The following is a 21806-nucleotide window of genomic DNA, read 5'->3' on the forward strand; positions in this document are numbered from 1 at the left end:
AATTACCTTTAATTTCCTCGATTCTGCTTTGATTTGCTGCCAGCTCTGCTTGGAACGCTTGGTGCTTCTGCAGCTTCTTAATTTTATCCTCCAAACTAGATACCTCGCCTTTCGATGCTTCTGCTTCCAACTTCTTTTGCTTTTCACCTATCCAAGACTCGGCTTCGCCCACGTCTCTAACGAACTGTGCGTGTAGCAAACTAGCTTCCAACCTTCTTCTTCGCACATCGCATAAATCACGAATTCTTGCGCGTCTTTGAACGACTTCATTCAGTTGTCGAGCGATTGTCGGTGAGTCGAAATGATTTTGAGTCAAGAGTTTGTTGCCGTGCTCTTGCAACGCTGTTAGTTTCTCCTCATGCGTGACCAACAATTTTTCGAATTCGTTGTGTTTTTTCATTTGCGCATCTACCTCTTCGACCGAGACTCCAAAATTGTCACCGCTTAGCGCGGCCTCCTGAGTACTAGACAAGGTATCGAGTTGTTTGGCATCTCGCAGGAAGAAATGCAAGTCAATCAGTTGATCCAAATGCACTTTCTTTTGCTGCCAAGCAGTATGCAGCCTTTGCCGCTCATCCAGCAGTTGATTACATTTTTCCTCGACTTCCTGAGAAATATATCAATGTGATTAACACTCGTGCTCGAAACGTTATTATCGTTATTGATAAACAGATGTACCATAGCGGCGTAGTGACCGGTTTGTACCATGGCTTCGCCGAGATCCAGCACCGAACTAAAGCTGTCCTCTCGTGCTTCAATTTCCCCTTTTAAAGCTTCGTGCTCCGCCTTTAAAATCTGCGCGCTGGCTGCGTCTCGAACCTTTTCTTCCGTTGACATTGTAGCGCGGAGTCCAGCTGCCCAGTTCATCAGGTCTCTTACCTAAATGATTTTTCTCATTAAAAATAATATAAAGTGTTAAATATAAATGATAAAAAGTATAATCTGATACCTGAGTAAGGAATCGTTGCAAGTCGCAGCTAGCCTGCAACTGATCTCTTCGATGAGCGGATCTCTCTTTCAATTCCTCCCAATGAGCAACAACGATTTGTTGTTGCTGATCGATGTGCACCGCGTTGTTTCCCGGATAATGAGCTTGTAATCTAGACGCATCCTCGACTAAAACTTGCAGTTGAGCCTCCAACGCAACTAGGTCATTCTCGAATCCCTCATGACGTCTAATTAAGGCCAAAACGGAATTTAAGTCGCGTCCAAGATCTTCTGGTAAAGCAGCTTCTTTCTCTTGGATTCGCGATAGTGCTTCTGCTACATCGCGATGGAATCGATGAATTTCACCTGCCGCTTGTAATCGTTGTTCGCGATTTCGGATGAGACCCAACAGGTGCTGCCATGATTCTCTGCAATAAAAAATTGTATCTCAATGTTAATTTTATCTTTTATGAAAATTATGTAAAATTTTTTTAGAAGACAGTCACAATTCAGACGTGCGAATAATTTTATTATTTGTAATACAGCAAATAATAATATTAATAAATGTAAAAAAATTGCGTTAGTTTTAGACATTTAGTTAGTATTAATACATAATAATTTCTCAATAAAAAATTTCAGAATTAAAAATTTTAAGAACGAAATGATTTAAAAAGCAAAAAATTTAAGAAAGAGTATAAAGATTTTAGAGATGTAAGATTGCAAAATTTTGAAAAATTAAAAATAGAAGATACAGGAATCTTGAATCATATGTAGTAAGAATATTTGAAACTTATTGACATATACACATATGAGTTAGTTCGAATAACCGTGTACTCACTTCATCACCGTTTGTTGATTTTGTACTTGTAGCACCGGTTCATCTTCATCAGATCTATATTGAATGCGTGTACGGAAAAAAGTTAGTGACCCAACACCGAGAAGAAACACACAATAAGGACAAAGAGATTTGTAAATTGCAAGAAATTATATTACGGGATATTAATTTATATCTATTACAACACTTTGTTAATTATTTATTACATGCAAGTGATAAGATACTAATATTCTCTATAAGAGTAATAAGAATAATAAAACAGCACAGAAATAAAGATAATAAAAAAATCCTTGTGGGATAACACATGTCAAAAATTTACCCTAATTGTTCCTGTCGTTTTTCGATGTCCTGAATGTAAGGACTCTCGTTCGCGATCAGTTTTCTGGCTAATTCCTCACATTGATTGAACCTCTCGGAACCAGCTTCTATTCGATGTTTGAAGTCATTAAATTTCGCTTGCAATAGCAACAAATGCTCATAATCCTGACCATAGTCCTCTGACGCGGCTGCTTGTTCTTGTTCTTTGATCCATTGCTCTAATTCTCTACTCTCCAGGAAATATTCATGGCGATACATGCTCTCCATTAAACGTTGCTGCCTTACAGTAGCCAATCGCTGCAAAGCCCGTATTTGTTGTACGATTGCTTGCTGCTTGTTGGCTATTGCCTTGCTATCGGGATGCTTCGAGTTGATCATTGTGGAAGCGGTATGTCCCATTTCTGTCACGATGCCATTGTACGTATCTAATTCGAGCTCAACAGCCTGTAAATTATGAAGCAGATGCAAAGTTTCAGTAACATAGATTCTTCAAGTATATTGGGTTGATCGTTTAGCTAACATTTACATTTTTATCTTATAAAATGCATACCTTATGTTTTGTCAATAATTTCGTGGCAGCATCGCGATCCCTGCCATAATCGGTGGAGCTTAACACATCGTTCTTCTCGTTAAGCCAGCTCTCGACTTCGCCGGCTTCGAAAAAGAATTCTTGTGCTTTTAAAGACAAGTCTAACGCTTTGCTGCGCTCTCCCGCTTTATCTTGCAAGTCCCTCCAAGCGTCATCCAAAACATCACACAGTTCTTGAATCTAGTAAAATTAATGCAATTAATTACTTATATTTAATAGCTCAATTAATGACATTTTCAACATGTTATTCGCGCGAAACAAATATAAATTAATAATTCATTAAGTAATTAATCGCTAACATCAATACTACTGACACATTGCTTAGAGTTTTGTCGTTGTGGCAAAAGTATCAGTTTGCATCTGCATGCAACAACATATATGCCCTCACTATTCCTGATACTTATTTATTAAACAACAGAATAAAATCAAGAAGCTTCTATTGCAATGAAAATTAAATAAATCATATTTTTTAAGAAAAAATTTAATTTAAAATACTTAGTCATATTCTTATAAAATAAGTCATATTCTTATATAAAAAAGAACAGATTCTTGATACACAATATTAAATATATATCTAAAAAATTTCTGTGTTATACAATTTTTATATATAAAATTTTAGAGCACCGTACGTAGAATATTACCTTTTGCAATAGAATTTTAAATTACACATTAAAATCTTTAAAATTTTCGTGTATGAAGAGTCAGTCATAATCTAAATATAATTTGCAAAATTTTAAAAGCTATATTAAAGAAATACAGTAACTATTAACATCTTATAAAAAATAATTTGTTAATTACGTGATGTCTAACAGGATTACTAACAATTATCATTGATACAAAAAAGCAATAATAAACATTTGTGATAACATTTCCCATGCTTTTGTGTGTCTACCTTACCTCCGTAGACGCAGTACCCTTCAAGACGCTCCAGCTGTGCAAAAATCATAAGTTCTTACTCTAGTCTCGTATCAGTCGAACATGCGAATCCATGAGAAAAAGATCATTAGGTGACAAAAAAATCCTTTACCTTTTTCTTTTCTGGATGAGCCTGATCGATGAGCGTTTGCCCAGAAGCCAAAGTCTTATCTATCATAGGCTGATGACCGACGATCTCCGCTTCCAACTTTTTGTGTTTCTTGTGCAAAGTCTGAGCTTGATGCAGATTTTGTCCGAGCGTCGTCGAGGATGCTTGAGGGAAGTGATCCTTGATCCACTGCAATTCTGCGTCCAATTCAAAGCCGAATTTATGGAAACGCAAGCTCTCCTCCAATGCTTCTCGACGTTTTTTAGCTGGTTCCTTCAAACTGCGGAATCTATCAAATACCATAAACTTCGTGCGTCATTTGTGTAGCCACAATCATTTCGGAATGAATTAGTTTAGTCATTGAATAATCAGTTGAAAAAAGAGATGATATGACTTAAATGAAGAAAAAATTCTCATACGTACTTTTTTTGAGTGGCTTGACTGGTCTTCAGAATATTTGCCGCATCGAAGTGACCTTCATGTGCCATTTCCTGACCCATGGCCACTAAATCATCTACTTTCTGCTCCCACTGACACATGTCGCTCTCAAGAGTCTGGTGCTTTTTCAGCAACTCTTTGCAGCTGCGAAGATCGACGCCTACTTGTTTACTTTGCAAACAACTCTCTATCTCTTCCAATTTCAATCTGGCGTCTTCCATAGTACGATTGTATCCATGTTGTGAAGCCGCTTGTCGTAGTCTACGACCTTTTTCCAAAGACAATGCTACTAGTCGGTCCCATTGATCATTTAAGTCTTTCAAAGTCTTTCCTACGTCGTCTGATCGGTAATTTTCTTCTGATATGAGCGCCTTGCCCGCTTTGTTAACTGCTCTCAACTGTCCTTCATTGGCTCGGAGTTCACGTTCGAAAGCTTCGTGTTTTTGCAATTTACGTTCGAGATTGTTCAAATCACGATAGCTTTCGTCGGCTGCGGTTTTCATCTTGTCGCCCAACCAATCGCGCAAATCGTCCACTTCTGCCGAAAATTGTTGATAATGCTCGGATGCGTTCAAGGCTGCTCTTCGACGTTGAGCGGCGTCCTTTACTGCCATGCGACGAGCTAGTACTTGATTCCTTCTTTCATTGATGCTAGATACAAATTAGATTTATATAACAAATATAATAAAATTTTTCTAATATTTTAAAAAATTTTAATTGAAATAGATGGTTAAATTGACTTACAAATTTAATTTAATTTTATAAGACGTGATATTATATTTTTACTTGCGATTAATTTAACAAATTATTGTTTTGATACTTACTAATCTTTATCATAGTGATTTTGAGTGATTAACTTGTCTGCGGTGTCACTAAATGCTTTCAATCTGTCATCTTGCGCGTGAAGAGTGTTTTCGAATTTTTCATGTTGTTTCAATAGAGCCTCGACATCATCTAAAGATTCGCCTAAGTCAGTGAATTCAAGGAAAGCTTCATGAGAACTGGTAGTGGCTTCGATCTGATCAGCTTCTCGATTAAATTGTTGTAATTCTAGACATTGTCGTATCCATTCTTCTTTTGCCATCCATTTGGCTGTTACCATTGGGTACAATCCATTTAATTTATCCAGACGTTCGCGTACATCTGTCAATGTTGTATTACGACGTAATAGTTCTCGACCGAGGTCTTCTACCTCCCGGAATCTGAAAGCAAAGAAAACTTAGCAGGCGTCACAGAGGAACTCTTTAAATCTAGGCGATGACTAGGGACTGATAGCCATACTCGTTTTCATTACTACTATTAAGAAATTTTTAAATAAAAAACTTAATTGTATAGTGCTAACAGTTACATACTCGTCTTCTTTGGTTCGTATTTCTTCTCCAAGTTCCATGTGCTGTTTCTTGAGTTGCTCGGCTGTGGCAACGTCTCTTACTGGCTCCTCGGCTTTCATTGTTTCTTGTATGTCTGTCGCCCAATTGATCAAGTTCTTCGAACTGTTCATAAATATCTGTTGGCCGACCGCATCTTCCAAACGAGATCGTCGTTCCTTGGCCTTCGTTTGGACTTTGTTCCACAGATCCTTGATCTCGGTTTGTCTCACATTGACGTTGTTACATTCGTGTGGGTATGAATTCTTAACGCTGTTGCCCAATAAATTCACTTTTCGTACCTGTGAAAATAAAATAGTATGAAAAACTAAAAATTTATTATTTTCTTTTATATTATTATGTGATGTCAAGTGCTAAAATTATTGTTAACCTTTTCTTCAACTGGTGCCAATTCTCGTTCCAAATGCTGGTGTCTCCTTTGCAGAGCCTGCACTGTTTTCAGATCAGGCCCTAATTCGGCTGTATCTAATTGGGTGATCTTTTCGAGCATCCAATCGTGAGCTTCGTCGCAAGTTCTGTTAAACAATTCAACGCTGGACGCACCCTCCAAGCTTTTTTCTTTTTGTGTTTTTAACCAATTCAAATGATCCCACAGCTGATGAATGTGCCTCTGCCTGGCTTTAACTTTATCTAGCTGACTATGACCTTGACGGACGAATTCGTCTACCGCTGCATCTATTGCCTCGACCCGTTTCCCGGAGGCTGACAGATCCGTTAGGAACTTCTCGTATTTTCTTCTCGCCGTCTCGACGTTATCGCGAGGATCGTCGACTCTTAACATCTTCTCTTTGTCTTTGATCCACTTTTCGAAGTCGTCGCACTCTCGGTAAAAGCCGTAAAGCCTGATCGCATCCTCCAGCAACGCGTGACGCTTCACCGCGAGTTCCTGTAACTCGCTGTAAGTGTCATTGATCTTCTTTTGTCGCTTTTCTACACTATCACCATCGCTCACCGCCTTTCGCTTGATCGGTTTCACGGTAGACTTGATGGATTTTAATCGCCGAACAGGTACCACTTGCTTCACCATCTTCGTTTTCTTCACACGCTGCGTGACTTTAACCTTTTCAGGTCTGCGTACTTGCACTTGCACGACCTTTGGCTCGATCTCGCGTACGTAATTAGCTGGCACGAATCCGTCCGTACCGTCAGCTTTTCTAACGCTCCACCAATCCGGATTCGTTTTGTTCAACAGAAACATAATTTCGCCCTTCGCCATGTGCATGCCTTGACCGTTAAATGGATATAGACTCTTTATTTGCGGTACTAGTCTATCCTCTTGAATGGTTTTCTGCTCGAGTCGTTCAATCACTTCGTCCACCCACTCGTCTTGCGGCACCAATCTAATCTCTTTGCTCCATTCTTCCTGCTCAAGTTCGGCGACTGGTTCCGGATCGGCGGACAATTCCAGGGTAGAGATGCCGGATTTGATGAGTTTCTCCGCCTGTGCGTTCAAGGATTGCACATCACCTTTGTAGGCATTTAGTTCACCCTCCAAATCTTTGTGCCTCTGCAACAAAGCTTGAGCGCTTGGTTCGTCCACCCCATAATCCTCGGAGGCCACTAGAGCCATTTTTTCGTTCATCCATGAATCCGCTTCGTTCGCGTCAGCATAAAATTGGAACGCTTCCGCCGCGTCATCCAATTGCTTCTTCCGCAATGCCGCCAGTTCTTCCAATACCCTCCAGTGTTCCTGCAGCGAGTCTATTCGATTTTGTATTTCCAATGCTGACGGGTGATTGTCAGTTATCAGCTTTCTACCGGCATCGCAAAGTTGCTCGGATTTCGGCCTACGCACTTTCATCTCATCCTGCAGAGCCTTATGTTTCTGCTGTAGCGATATCACGGCCCGCAAATCCTTCGCCGAAATACCAGCCTTACATATTCGTTGTTTTTCCACCAGCCACGACTCTTCATCCTCGTGATCTTGAAGGAAGTGGAAGAAATTTCTAGCGTCTTCTAACCGAGCCTTACGTTCTTTACTATTCTCCACGAGTTCGTCGTAAGCGCTATTTAATAACTCCAATTTCTGCTGCAGCAACGGCACCTCCTTGTTCTGCGGCTGTGCCAAGTGTTGAGCAGCTTGTCTGCCGAGCCGTCTTTGGCTTTCGCCTAAAGCCGTCACCTGTAGTTCCTGTAAGCTGTGTTTCTGCAGCAGATCTTCGACTCCGAGTAAATGCGGACCTACATCAATGCTTTGGAAGTTCAGTTGTAGCTCTTGAATGGAAGCCAACGTTGTATCGATTTCTCTCATTAAGGTCATTAATGAGCTTAGCGCGACCAGATTGGATTTGTGATGGTCAAGTAGAGCCAACAATTCTTTCCATCTCTGCAACACTTCTTGTTCTCTGTTACGGACTCTTTCTAAACCGTGATAATTCTCCCGCACTAATTCTTCGGACATGTTTGTCAGATCATGGAAGCGCTCTTCGCGTGCCAAGATATCAGCACTGATGGCTTCGTGCTTCTTCACCGTGGCATCTACTTGCGCTAGGTTGCTACCGTACCGAGGGTCCGTCAGGACTTGAATCATCTCTTTCAAGTAACCTTCCCTGAGCACGCTTTTTCTCTCGAATTTGTAATTCAGTTGCTCGAGCCTTTCTTGTCGTAACAACTCAGTTCTCAGGGCGACTTCACGGCGATGCTCCGCTCTCTCTAACTCTACCCAATTTCTCTCGATGTCGTGAATTAGCTGGCCCTCTTGTGGGGTGAATGCCGGTTGATTCAAAGATTTTAACCGCGTGTTTATGTGAAAGTATAACGCTTCTATCTCGGACCGTTCCTTGTACTTTGGCGGTTTCTCCACTGTTCGATATTGCTTGAAGGCTAACAGTTCCCGTTGAATACCTTCGAGCGAATTTGGGAAGCTGCGACTTTCCAAAACCTCGGTTTTCATCTTGATCCATTCCAACAGATCAGTCGTTAGTTGCTCGTAGTGGATCTTCATCTTGTCGGCGTCCATCATTTGGCCAACAATCTGTGAGAAAAAAGTCAAGATTTATAGTTGAGATATAAATGATTCTTAGATTCTTGAATTTGTAACCAAAAGATATTTTAATTGTAAAATATAATATATGTACATTTAAATTTTTAATTTGATTCTTAAAGATTTAAAAAAATTTTTATATTAAAAAAATTGTTGAAATTTTAGATTTATCAATTTTGATACAATTTTAACATTATCAGAAAGATACTTAAATTGTTAGATCAATATATTCTTAGATTTTCAAGTTACGATTTGCTTTTTACAATTTTATATACATCGAATGAGATTTTCAAATAGTCGTACATTCGCTATTCTTTTGCCGCTCTTTATTTCATTCTTCATCCTAGCGAATGTGTGATAATAAGATGCAACATAGGTGATAATGGATTTCTCGTCTGGCCTGGCTGTATCCACGTCTTCTGCGTCCAACAGCCGTGGAATGCCGAGTTCCGTATTAGCAACGTCGAAGGCACAATTGAGATTATCGATGTTCTTATTTTGCTGCAATTCCGACCAATTAACCAAGTCCGGCCTGTGAGCGTGTATGAGAGCGTTGAAACCAAGTCCATTTCTCCAGGAGCCTATTTGTATAATGTTTAAATATTTTAAATTTTTCTTACATATTTTTATATATACAATATTTAATTTTCTATAAAAAATAAATTTAACAAAATATAACATAATAATTCTTATTATACAATATAATTATTCTCAATTGTATTTCATAAATTTTTAAACGCTTAAGTTTAAAAATTCATGAGATACAATTGAGAACAGGGTGTAGTTTACAGCTTGGAAGATTCGCTTGCAACTTTATGCTAAATGTTTTTTATATTCATAAATATCACACGGTTTCCTCAAACATTTTTTGTGATATTCGAATAAAGTATTAAAGTGAGTATTCATGCTGCGTGATTGGATACGAGATAGGAAGATTTCGACTCACCGGTAAAATCCTGTATGTTAACACCAGGATAGCCATTTGTCTTTCTCTGGCACCAGAGTAACAGAGCATCTTTGGCAGACTTCTTCTCGCTGCTGTCGTTCTCCTCGTCCACATCGATTTCGATCTCTTGAATTTGGAACCTCAGAATTATAGTCCAGATAAGACCGAGGATCAATCTGGGATTACCATCCACGATATCCTCTGCACCAATACTCTCGAGGCGGACCTGGAAGAAAAAATGTAATCTTTGAAATTAGACGAGATGCATTAAAAGAAAATTGAAGAAGATAATGAATTTATGGCACAAGAAAGTTTTCTATGCGAAAATATGTTAATATTAAAAAATAGCGATTGGGATAACTATTCTGATAATATTTGTGCCTAATAAATAATATCAATACTTTCAAAAGTCAATGAAATTATGTTTTACATTCATGTCATAAGTGCAAAATGCCGCTGAGCCGGTAAAATGTCTTCCAACTAGACTTTCTTTTTCTCTCTCACGAATTATGCTAACACAGTAATTTTTCTAAGTTTCTCCGACTCAGGACTTCGTCGTTCCAACATGCTACGCTATGCTATGCGGCGAGATCTCGCAAGTTCTTTCGCGAAACTCATTGATCAACGAGTGAATAATGCGCCCGTATAATTATCCGACGACGTTTACATGCCGTTCGCACAATTATTCGCATTCCGATCTATTGCAACGTTCAAAGCAAGTTGCGTAAATGACAGGTTTTAATAACGGATGAGTAATTCGTAAAAATAGAAAATACACGTGGCGTAATCGCGGTTCTGAGACTTCTGAGTAATCTAGAATACCAAGGCGCTGCGTTGTAATGATCGTATAAAGTGTCGTCGAGAAAGCCGGCGTTTCATCGAGAAAGATATGTTTCTCGCGTGCCTTATTTATAGCGCTAATTAAGCTGATTAAACGCGTGTAGCGTGATGTCTCTTCCTTCTGAACTTTCTTCAATGTGTACATTTTACGCGCTACGGAACGAAATCCAATCCATTTAATAATTTTTCGATCGCTAAACGTTTGGACGATCAAATGAAAATCTCGAAACGTTAAAATATATAATTACATCAGACGCGTAAATCTTCATGGCGATGCGTTTGGTAATTGGTTGTCATTGCACGTGGCCCGACAGAAACGTACGTACAAACATCGGTACTTAATACTAGTCTCTCGTGAGATTCCTGTTAATTTTATACTGGAGTCATGGGCGCGCGCGGCAGTTATGAAATTCACCTCGGACCATTAATTTCGTAGCGCGTAAAATCCCGTTGAGAGCGTCGACTCGGCGGAAGTAATTATGCGACCGCGCCGCATAATGAATTACAACCGATGGGATTTAATAATTGCATTTTATTTCCGAGTGATCGGGCAGCATGCGGAGAAATCTTTTTTTAGCCTCTTTTCACCGCACGGCCTGCTTTCATGTTCCACGACTACGCGTGTCTCGTAATTATGTATAAAATAATAAAGCCGGTCGTTACATTAAGTCCGTAAAGCATGAATTAAGCGGAACGATGTCTCAGTTCTTCAACATGTAGCAATTGTCGTTCTCTGATATAAAATTCCACCTCATCGGCATGCAAAACAACTTGCAATTTATGAATCGAGCAGCAGCATATGGAAACTAGATGAAAAATAAGTTGTAAATACATTGGACAAAGATATATCCTAATTTAATCTTGACACTGAAGAGAGACCGAAGACGTTGGCTCCAAAGATGATAATTAATGGTCCGATTATTCCGCTCGTGAATCTCTTCGTGTCAGTAAAATTATTCTCGCGCGCATTCTACGCCCGGTGGCGACCGATTGCTGTGTGTCATTACATTACGGTTCACTCAAGCATAATAGGGTCTTATTGATAATGCAGCATTTGTTACTCCCAATCAACAGCAGCGACGGCAAGCAACCTACAAGTGCCGGGCCGTTATTGATAATCTCTTGTCGATGGTGAAAGTAGAGCGTTAGATCATTGGACGTCTGCGCCATTTATATGTTTGCCGATCGCTAATAATTCTGCGATCATAGTCAATGTGTTTTTAATGGTCGCCTTAACGCTCGCGGATGTAGACTCTGATGATATAATTGTAGGCTCGTAACGCGCTCGTATATACACGAGAAACATGTATGAAGATCACAGATTACTCTTGTAAACGCTTCCTCTTCGGAGAGCACCGTTTATTTTTATTTTTTTGTAGTTGCTGGATATCGCGATGTTATAGAGAAGTCATTAGAACACGTTTGAAGTAAAAGACATAATATTTCTTTTGTAGCGGTTTACACTTTTTTAATCACATTGAAAATGTTGCTTTAGCAATATCTCGGAAATTAAAATTTAAGAAACTTAAAAAAATAATATTTAATGAATTGTTCATAATAAAGAAAATTAGTGTTCTATATTATACTACATATAATATAATAATAATATTATCATAATTAACGAAATGTGCTCTAGATAAATATAAAGCCTTTGCAATACACGCATTAGAAACCTATTAAAAAAATTTTTTAATGTTACAGGAAATGCTCGGACCTTCTGGGGCAAGTTCACGTTTCATCACTGAAAGGGGTAAGTCGTCGACCTTTTATATTCTAACTCGGTACTCTCGGTCATAATTTCGCTCGCTTGCCGATATCGGTCGCGAAGTATCTCGACGGGATCGACAGTCTTGCTCATGCTTCTCGCCACGCTATTATAGTTAATCGCGGCGCACGCCGTCGACGGACATTTCCCGCGTGCGGCTGCGGCTGCTGCTGCTGCTGGAATGCAGTCCGATCACTTGTGCCGAGGGTTCTATCAAGGCCGCTGAGAAATGGAAATTATGGCGTTTGTCAGCCGGGGCGGCTGACAGCTCGCGGAATCCAAAACAAAGAGGACGCGTAGCATCACCGTTACGCGGCAACGTCTTCGCGGACGAAGTTAACGAGCCGAGTCTGGTCGAGACCGTCGAGTGCTGCTGGATCTCAACGTCATCTCGGTCGACCAGACCGGACTTCCTCATCTCCCGCAGGCTTCTTCAGCCACGTGCTCATCTCGGTTTATTTCGCGGCAACCCGCGAACGCCAGATGTCCCGAGCGGGGCGGTTACCACCTCGGAGACTCGGTTATCATTTAACTCGATTTTCTTTTAGCTCTCTCTCAAGCTGTGAAACGTGAAATAGACTTGAATCATACGTCGTGTATATTATCCACTACCGCGTGTAGATGAGAAAATAATGCAAAAAAGCTGGTTAAGTCCAATTAGTTTAATTAGATTATCGATAAAAATTTAGCTCCATGTTTCATCCAAGCAAGGCATTGAATATTTCTATATAGAAGAAAGAGATTATCATTAGCATTTCTTGCCTCATATTTATCACGTGCTGCTTAACATTTATATCTTATGTGACTACATTAATGACACAGAGATATTAATGACCTTATCTCCCAGTTGAGAGTTTCAATATATAACAAGAACGATATGTTCAACTTTTCGTTAATCACCTCGTATTCGATATATCATCAAGACGCAGAAAGAACATTTTTAAACATTGTCTCGTTCCTAACGATTACTGTTACTTGTGATGAATATACCTTATGCCTTCTCAAAGAATGCATTTGTATGCGCCTTCTTTCACGGCGCAAGACAGTCCTCTCGGCGAGACAAATAGCGAACAAGGTACATTAGGTTGAGCAGGCGCGCGCGGAATGTCGCAACCGATTTATTGTATCTAAAAAAAAAGTTCAACCCTTCCGGCGTGATTCATCGCATGTGATAACGGGACAGGACGCACGACTAATGATCTACTTAGGCTAAGCCGCATGGCGGGAACGCGGGGGCAAGCGTATTCCCGTCGCTGTCACCGTGCAATTTGCAGCTACCGCGCGCATTATGCACCTCGTCCGTAATAACAGCGAACGGATAATATATCTACGAGCAGTATCCACTCGATAATGATAGTGCGACGCTCCGGCGTAACGATGTGCGACATACGCGCGCCGACCGAACGGTCGTCAGCTCGATCAGCTGATCGTGTGCCCCTCCTTCCCTCTTCCTTGTCATTAACTTTGGAATTCTAATGCAATGTCAACGATACGCGATGCGGCGCGAGCGATACCGCTGTTCAACGGTGCATCGCGAGCTGAAATGCAACTCCCGAGCGAAATGCAGCTCGGCGAAGAAGCTTACACAATGCAAATCTGCCGCTGCAGAGTGACTCGCGAACGATTTCGCGAACAAAATGCAACAGAATGTAAATTGAATCGCGCGAAATTCTTATGAGATGCAATTTCTTATAGAATGCATATGAAAACAAGATTGTATCAAGATGTGGAATGAAATAGATTTTAATTATACTTCGTATATCATTTCGTGGATCTTTGTCAAATTATTATTTTTTCTTTTTTTTTTAGAAATGTTTTTCTCAAAACAATAGCGTATATCAGGGAACTTCATCTGAGACAAATAGCTTTTTTCTACTGCGGCATAATCATGCGATGCAGCGAAGCGTGTTAATTACAGAATATTAATTTTGAAGCGCAGTTGGATGTTTTCTTGCGCAGTTAAATTTTCTCCGTGTAAAAAACTTATTATTATAAAATAAAACATTATACGCATTCAAGGGTTATTTGCAAAAATATTACTTGAATGTATTCTACATTGCATTGTATATAAATAAAGTACATGTCGCATCGATACGAATATAAGTGCATCGTACATATCGCAGATACATAAATATAACATGCATAAATATTGCGATAAGAGAACGAAGAAACCGTAATATTTGGGCGCACATTCAATCTTAATACAATCTGTATCATACGGCACAAAGTATTCGGGCGTTGAATGTCATGAAACGAACGATGAAATTAAATCTCGAGCCCAAGTGTAAGCGAAAACCGCCACGTGCACGTTTAACCGTTCCATCGCATTCACCATACGCGACGAAGTCGTACTCGGCGAATGGCGATTCGCGAAATTAAACGCGAGGTATTTTTAAACGTCTACACGGAGTCTCTGAGAAATCTTGCGAGAAATGGATAGAATAAATATAGCACAGTCGTGACACCAAGCCACTAAGCGGCACGTTAAAGAAAACTGCCTTTGATGAAATAATTGACTCTCCGTTTTACGACGAAGGCCGGCGTCGGGGAACTTATTTCCGATGCACTCATCGTTACAAATATAGCTACCGCAACGTTCATCGTTTCTGCGTTAGCTCGTGCAATTGAAAAGTCATTAAAGTTACAGGCATACTCCGGAGATAAACACTTTTTGCAACACTCGCGATAGTGCAATTAATAATCTTTCCAACTTCTAAACGACCAACGACAGGATAGATTGAAATTTTCCAATGAATCTCTCTCGTCGCATTTTAATCTTTACAATAACGTAAACACAGTCCGTTAGTCAACGAAGACTGGGGACAGGCATTAAAGGGGGGCACTAAGACGGGCAGTACCACCTTCGAATTTTCGCCACGCCGAGGCGCGTGCACTCACGTTGCAAGTCGAGTTTCAGCGGCACATGAATAATGAATGAGCGCCGAGGTTGCATAGCAAAACGCCGGAGAACGCAATACTGTTATGCGTCGTCAGCTAAAATGCGGGATACGGTTGAAACTCGTGCAGGGAGACACACACACATACGCACACACGGCGTCGATAACGGGCAACGGCGTTAAATAACTCAACCGATTTGGGGGAGAGGAGTTCTCCGCGGCGACGGTGATCGCTTTTTGCACGTTGCGCATGGACCCGACCGCAATTTGCGTGGTTTTAAAGCGCCTCAAGCGCCTCTCGCGCGGCTCCCCTAATTGAGGTATTGTGCTGAAGCGTGCCCGATCGAGTAGATTAAATTTTCGAGTCTCGACCCCGCCGTCCGTCGCCGCGCAATGAAATACGATCTCCTCAATTGATAATTGCATAATGCGCGAGCTGGGCGTTTTACATGAGCAGCATTACAGAGAGCGCCAAGTCGTTACATGGTCCAGCGAGGTGCACGGTGGTCTCAACCAAATCGAGTCACTTTAGACGGGAGAAAGCTTAGCAGAGAGAGAGAGAGAGAGAGAGAGAGAGAGAGATTTAACGTTGTATTTCAACAAGATTTCGAAAATCGTATACCTCAACAAGAATCCAACTGATTTGATTGTGGGATTAATACCGAATAACAATGATCACGAAGATTACAGTCTTCGTGGTCATCGTATGAATCTTGGAGTCGAACGTGACTTTCTGCCCGTAAGCGAAGCGGAACGGAAAAGCGCGTCTCTCCGATTCACAGTTACTCGCGGAAGAAATAGAATTTATCGGCGTCGTCCGTGTCAAGGAATGCATCCGCGTGGCGCGATTCCATACGAGCTAATAGAAACATTCGCGGGAATTAATTTCACGAGGGGTTGCGGTAACGCGGTCAGTCGCGAGGTTCGTAAAACGTCGGCGGAACGGGGATAGCAATTCTAATGCATTTACCGTGGAATGCGACTCCTACGTATGGACATTCACTGGTTCGGTGCGCCTTAAGCATACCCGCTCGGCCGTGCTTGCTTCTCGAAGACAGTAACTGCACCGTGGAAATGCAACGCAGCGTTCATAAGATGACGCGGTTCATAAGATAACTCGACTCTTCATTCGATATGGTAGCAAATTCGCAATCTGCCGTCAATAGATTCTCCTCCGTCTCATTCTCTTTCCGTGTAATTTATATTTTATTTTTCTAAAAACCTTCCGATAAACTCTATTCTTTCGAACGGACGCTAATGAACTAAGCTGTTTTTTATTTCTTCTCACGACCAAAAGTGGCGCTGATTTTCGCCAATTTTTCAGGCAGGTAGGTAAAGGAAAGAAATATCTACTAATCTCTTCTGTAGGTTTCGATTACACAAACAGTAAAAAAAAAGGGATCTAGAACCTAATCGTTTAATAATGTAACAATTCGAGCGCACTCTTTTAGGATAAGACTAACAAAAAGGGGATAACGAAATTAGGATTATTTAGTCCATTCGCAAGAATTCTGTTGGGAAAGTGCTGGCAGGGACAGGTCGGGGGCCGCGTAGCGGTTTTCCTACGGCAGCTGACCGTGCATTCTTGGCAGGGTTGCGGAATGTCGATCGCAGGCACGCGGGAATGACATCTGAAAAAGGAAACCCCTCCCGCTCCTAACTCACCGGCGACGTTCAGCTACGAGATTCTCGGTGTGTTTCGTCACCGTTTCGAGAAAACGCGCGGAATTAATCCCGCGGAACTCTCGGCCGCTCCGTCTAAGTGGGTTAATGAAGCTCTCGGAGCGAGGTTTCTGACGATCGCGCCGTAACTTCGATATGTGTGCCGGGTATTGGATTTATGCTACAATAAAGTGCGAGGTAATAAAAAAGCCGATTACGTTGCTATCTTTCGTTCTATCACAGCGCGCCTCCGTTGAAGAAATCTCATGAGCATCGTAAACATCGCGTCGAATTGCCGAGAGAAAAGTGACACGACTCTACCTGATTGGTATCGCTCGAATAATTAAGTTGTTCCTTCGGAATTAATTCAGTCAAAGAACTCATTTAAGATAATTATTATTATTGTATATCTGTTATTACTATCACTTTTCGTTTCCCTCGAAATTAAGATATGTATTTATTCGTGATAGAAATAATCCAACTGTATACAGTGATAGAGAGATCGTACAAAACTTTTTATAAGAAAGAAGGTGTAACGAAGAATTAAGTAGGTAAGAAGATTGTCAAACAAAAATACGAATATTTAATAATTGTCAATAATTATCAAGTATTTAATAATTGTATTATCAGAGTTTTCATCAGAGTCTTCAAGATATAAAAAAAATGCAATGAAAATATTCCTGGGTTCTGTCAAGAGAGTAATCAACTACACGTTTCTTCTCTCAAATTGAATAACTGGGGGAGAAGCCCATCCGGCGCGGCGGCTGCTTCGAGACATCCTTGACGACGGATGTCTCGCGTTAGCATACTCCGCCGGTGAGTTCGGATGTCATTCAAGTCTCAGAGCGCGCACGTGCACGCCATCGGCTTTCGCGCTTTCCGTGAATGGTTATGGAGTACAAGGTTGAGCAACGTGTCCGCCTGCGACGGTCGAAGGATGATGATGCAGTCGCGGGGATGTTGCGGGCAGAGGGGTGCTCAAGGTGGGGCCCGTTAGAAGAGACGTCCCTCGGATTTTACGGCCGTATCTCATCCTTACGGGGCCCGTTGCTCATCTCGTAAAGACTCACGAGAGTCGATGGGTGCAGTTTCTAGCAAAGGGAGGGGGAGAAAGAGAAAGAGAGAAATAGTAATGGTGTTGGAATCGTAAAATCGGGGAAACCCTGCGGGCGAGCGCAGTCGATGATGCCATTGAACGAGGACACGTAGAAAGCTTTCTCTGCGACGACGCGTTTCAAAGAGAAACGTGGGAAGCCCGCGTGCAGTGTACCACGAGAAAAAGGAAGCGAAACATATGCAAATTTGCGATATCGATCGTCCAACATCTCTCAAAGAGATGTTTGCCGGCGGCTGAACATCTCATGGGATCCTGGAAGTCTCGATCGCACGTCACTCCATCGATTCATCTATCTCTCTTTAGACCCTCTTTAATGTCTTTCATCTCTTCGTGATCTTAGTTCTCTCGTGTTTCACTTTATCGATAAGCGTATGCAGATAATAATTCGTAAGAATACGCTAGCGCGAAATGCCAGATCGAACGTCAACGTAATCGCAAAGATAATGAATTGTCCGTCTTATATTTCTCCCTTTGACGCATTCAACCAGTTATTATTTACGTTAATCTCGAAAATAACAATCGCCTAATCTAATTGGGGCAGTTTAATATTTCCGAGGTCAGTTAACTGTTATCAAGGATGAAGCCAACAAAACCAATCACATAATATTATGTAAATACAGTTTTCTATTAATAATTTATATTTGCTCCGATGGATGGTTGCAATTTGACAAGTGCAAATTTTGAAAAAAACATTATGTTAATTTATATTTTTATCTGCAGCGACATTTGACATCTCCATTATTTACAGACAAAACATATTGCCTGGGAAAAAGAGATCCTATTTATTTATTCTGAAGATGTACGGTGCAAGGCGAACACGAATATTTATTATCATAATGCGGCGGTAGCGTTGTACGAACGACGTTATTTCAGGGAATATGGTAGTCATGTGTTTCCGATTAATCCTGTTTCATCGAAGTTTCATAAACAGCGGCAAAAACGGTTTCGTACGATTCATCGCTCTCTTCCGTCTTCGTGGTAATTCTTGTGAATCATCGCTATCGGAAGTCGATAATCGTACGTCGATTACGGTATGCTCAGAGAATATATAACTATATAATAACTATATAATATCTAATTATATAGAAAGGAGTTCGCTCTAGATCTGGTTCTTTTAATCCTTCTGCATCCAACGTTTCTCAATCGCAATCGTGAATCAAACGCATGCGACCGGACAGCAACGGAAATCAAATCTGTCTGTCGTGCATACTCCACGCGGATCATCACGCGGAATTAACGTAATCACGGGTTTCGGATGGTACTTTGGAACGGCGCTCTTAATTTGCGTGATTTGATTCTGTGGGAACGACGCGCGCGTAGAGGATACGTAAGGACGAGGCCGAGTTCACGCCGAACGCGCAATTTGCAGGATAAAAGGGCAAAAGGCTAGCTATCGAAATCTTCTTTGGGTACATGGCGCGCTGATCGGCGATAACACATATTTGCGATAATTGACTGTCGATTACTCTCCGCTTGCCTTGTGTTTCAATTTGTTGCTCTTGCCCTATCAGACACACTGTATTGGATTATTGCGCAAAACTGTGAAGCTAAGGTATGCTAGGTAATTGGTCTCCGCTTTTTTCAATTTTTGTGATTTTGTAAAAAAAAAAAAAAAATAATTACAGTTCTGGAAATAATTGCAATTGAGAAATTCGATAATAATAATCTGTTTCACATTTTTTAATTTTTACAAATAAATGTACTTTGCACATTTTAAGATAATAACCATGTTTAAGATAATCATTTATTTTCTGAAGCTTTTAAAGTATTACAATTGAAATTATTATCGCTTTAAATTATTATTGCAGTAAACTTGTTAATTTGATAAGATATAAGAGAAAGTGCCATTTCTAGATTAAAATGGATCTTAGTGCTTAATAACTTTCATATCGATTATTAAATATATTTTTCAGATATAAATTGCATGCTGATGTGATTCGTGAACATAAAACGCAGTCATAAACTGAAACTAGAATAATATCTCAAATTAAATCGAGTAATTTCAATTTTTCAAAATTTCTAACTTTATGTTTTAGTTTTACTGAAAATTGAAATTGTGTCGCGGTTTCCTCCATTTTATTATGTTTGCGCTTCTCTGGTTGACTATCACATTTTGCGCATAGATAACACTATCTACAGGTTATTAAATACGTGCACGTATATTATTCGATAAGGCGTTAAATCGGGCAAACAACAATCTTCTCTTATTATCGTCGCGATGGCAATATTCATTTTTTATTGATAGTTTTCAATGCAACCGTTCCAGTTTTGTCACGTCATTCTGATTTCCTATCAGAATAATTTTTTAATAGAACTCGTTTACTTACGCGCCGTACTTTCACCTGCGTTTTTTTTTTTACAGTGTTCGCTATCAGTGAGTTATTTTATCCAATTTTTTTGAGTTGATGCTGCATCATGCTTTATCTCTCGTAGCAGTCTTACAATTTTTATTCCAATCAAATGAAAAGAATTAGAATTATTCCAATCCTTTCCATTTATTTATAGTATTCATCTTTGGGCCAAAAATTTCTGTAGCTACCATCAGGATTACAAGATGTTAAATAATCGTATTGACATTAATAATAAATTACATCGGGTGCACTTGATATTACGAGAATGACCGATTGGCACGTATAGTGATCAATCAAATCTTTCTTAGTAGGAATTATTACTTCTTACGTGTTCGACTACGTGTCGTTATTAATGTGTATGTTCTTCGTAATATCCATCACGATCAAGACTTTAGAGAGGATTCTTCAGAGGAGGTCGACCGGCTCTTTTTCAAGCGCCATTATCTAACACGCAAGGATCGATCGATTGTCTCGTTCCTCGACTACTGAAAACACTTTGCGTTTCCTTGGCGGATTTTTATGGGATAATGCCTCGGGTTACGACATCCTACACCAACGTCGATCAATCGTATAATTGCATATAATTTTCATATTACGTATTTTTATCGATGATAAAAACGTGATATGGTTCGTGCAAAAAAATACGTTGGAATTTTTAAATTTAGTGAAATATTTAGCGATTAATCTCGCTGATAAATTCTTAACGATAATGGAGCAAGATGTATTAATTGATATATATATATTAATTAATGTATTTTACAAGAAAAATTTTAAATCAAGTTAATAATAATAAATAACACGAAATAGAAGATAAATTAAGAGCCCTAAATTTTTTTTCCAACTCATTGTCAAATAACAATTCTATTCTGCATTAGGAAATTCGTATAATAATTAAATTAAATTTGAGATACAATCGGTATATCGATAACCAGGTATTGAAGTAAAATTGATTTTCCTTTGGATTTGTTGTATTTGTCTTTGATCATCAGCTTTCAACTGCGATGACGTTTCGTCAAGGTGAAAAGACATAACTGACGCAGTTCAGACGAGGTCGGGCTCTAAACAGTTCTAAACGCTATTGTCTAACACGCGAAGATCAGCATAGGTCGTCTGCAGGTATAAGAAAATAGTACAATAGACCACGTTAGGAGAATGAAGCCTGAGGGGGTAGCAGGAAATTGCGGTTTATAGCAACGTGTTCGAAGCTTAAATCAGACAACAGGGAGAACCACCGCAAATAAGATATCACCGCAAATAAGATATCGAGGATGTAATCTTCACGAGGATATCCCCATGCATACATTAATAAAAATGGCAGAACAATGCCAATTACAATCAGTTCATACAATACGGTCAATCATTTTAGTAACGAGCAAAACGGGAAAGAAACTGATATTCAAAATCACGATTCCCTCTCAATATGGCCATCGCTTCGCTCCTTTCTCTCTCCCTCTCTCTCTCTCTCTCTCTCTCTCTCTCTCTCTCTCTCTGACTTCGTACCCTTTGGCTAAATAGGTACCTTCGTGTGCTCCCTCTTGTTGTGTTCTTCTGTCTATGGCGGTGCCGTCTGGTTTCATTTCACATCTGCAAGGCCTCGCGACGGTCTAGCAAGTTTTGCCTGCCGGTCGCTGACCTCCAGCTCTCGTCCTTCTTCCTCCCTCGTCCTCCATCGACTACCCCGCGCTCTTGTCTTTCCCGTTCTTCCTCCTCGTCTTCTTCCTCCTCG

The 21806-nt window shown here is 40.2% G+C and overlaps 1 protein-coding gene across 5 annotated transcripts in view; it reads right to left on the reverse strand.

Annotated features, from left to right (window-relative positions):
• LOC105197836 (spectrin beta chain, non-erythrocytic 5) overlaps window positions 1–21806 on the reverse strand; it is a 61712-nt gene that overhangs the window by 9462 nt on the left and 30444 nt on the right. For 3 of the 5 annotated variants that reach the window (XM_026131556.2, XM_026131554.2, XM_039453972.1), the window contains exons 4-16: window positions 9449–9674; window positions 8806–9083; window positions 5890–8493; window positions 5484–5800; window positions 4956–5333; window positions 4117–4782; window positions 3697–3982; window positions 2631–2849; window positions 2082–2524; window positions 1766–1819; window positions 950–1355; window positions 679–879; window positions 7–607 (exon numbers count right to left, since the gene is read on the reverse strand). In XM_026131556.2, the coding sequence (XP_025987341.2) occupies window positions 7–607; window positions 679–879; window positions 950–1355; window positions 1766–1819; window positions 2082–2524; window positions 2631–2849; window positions 3697–3982; window positions 4117–4782; window positions 4956–5333; window positions 5484–5800; window positions 5890–8493; window positions 8806–9083; window positions 9449–9674 (6679 nt within the window). Of the gene's footprint in view, window positions 1–6; window positions 608–678; window positions 880–949; window positions 1356–1765; window positions 1820–2081; window positions 2525–2630; window positions 2850–3696; window positions 3983–4116; window positions 4783–4955; window positions 5334–5483; window positions 5801–5889; window positions 8494–8805; window positions 9084–9448; window positions 9675–9878; window positions 11778–21806 lie in introns of those variants that run through there. The other 2 variants (XM_039453973.1, XM_026131555.2) reach the window with 2 other exon arrangements.

Source organism: Solenopsis invicta, chromosome 10, assembly GCF_016802725.1.
Source record: "Solenopsis invicta isolate M01_SB chromosome 10, UNIL_Sinv_3.0, whole genome shotgun sequence".
Classification (NCBI taxonomy): Eukaryota; Metazoa; Arthropoda; class Insecta; order Hymenoptera; family Formicidae; genus Solenopsis; species Solenopsis invicta.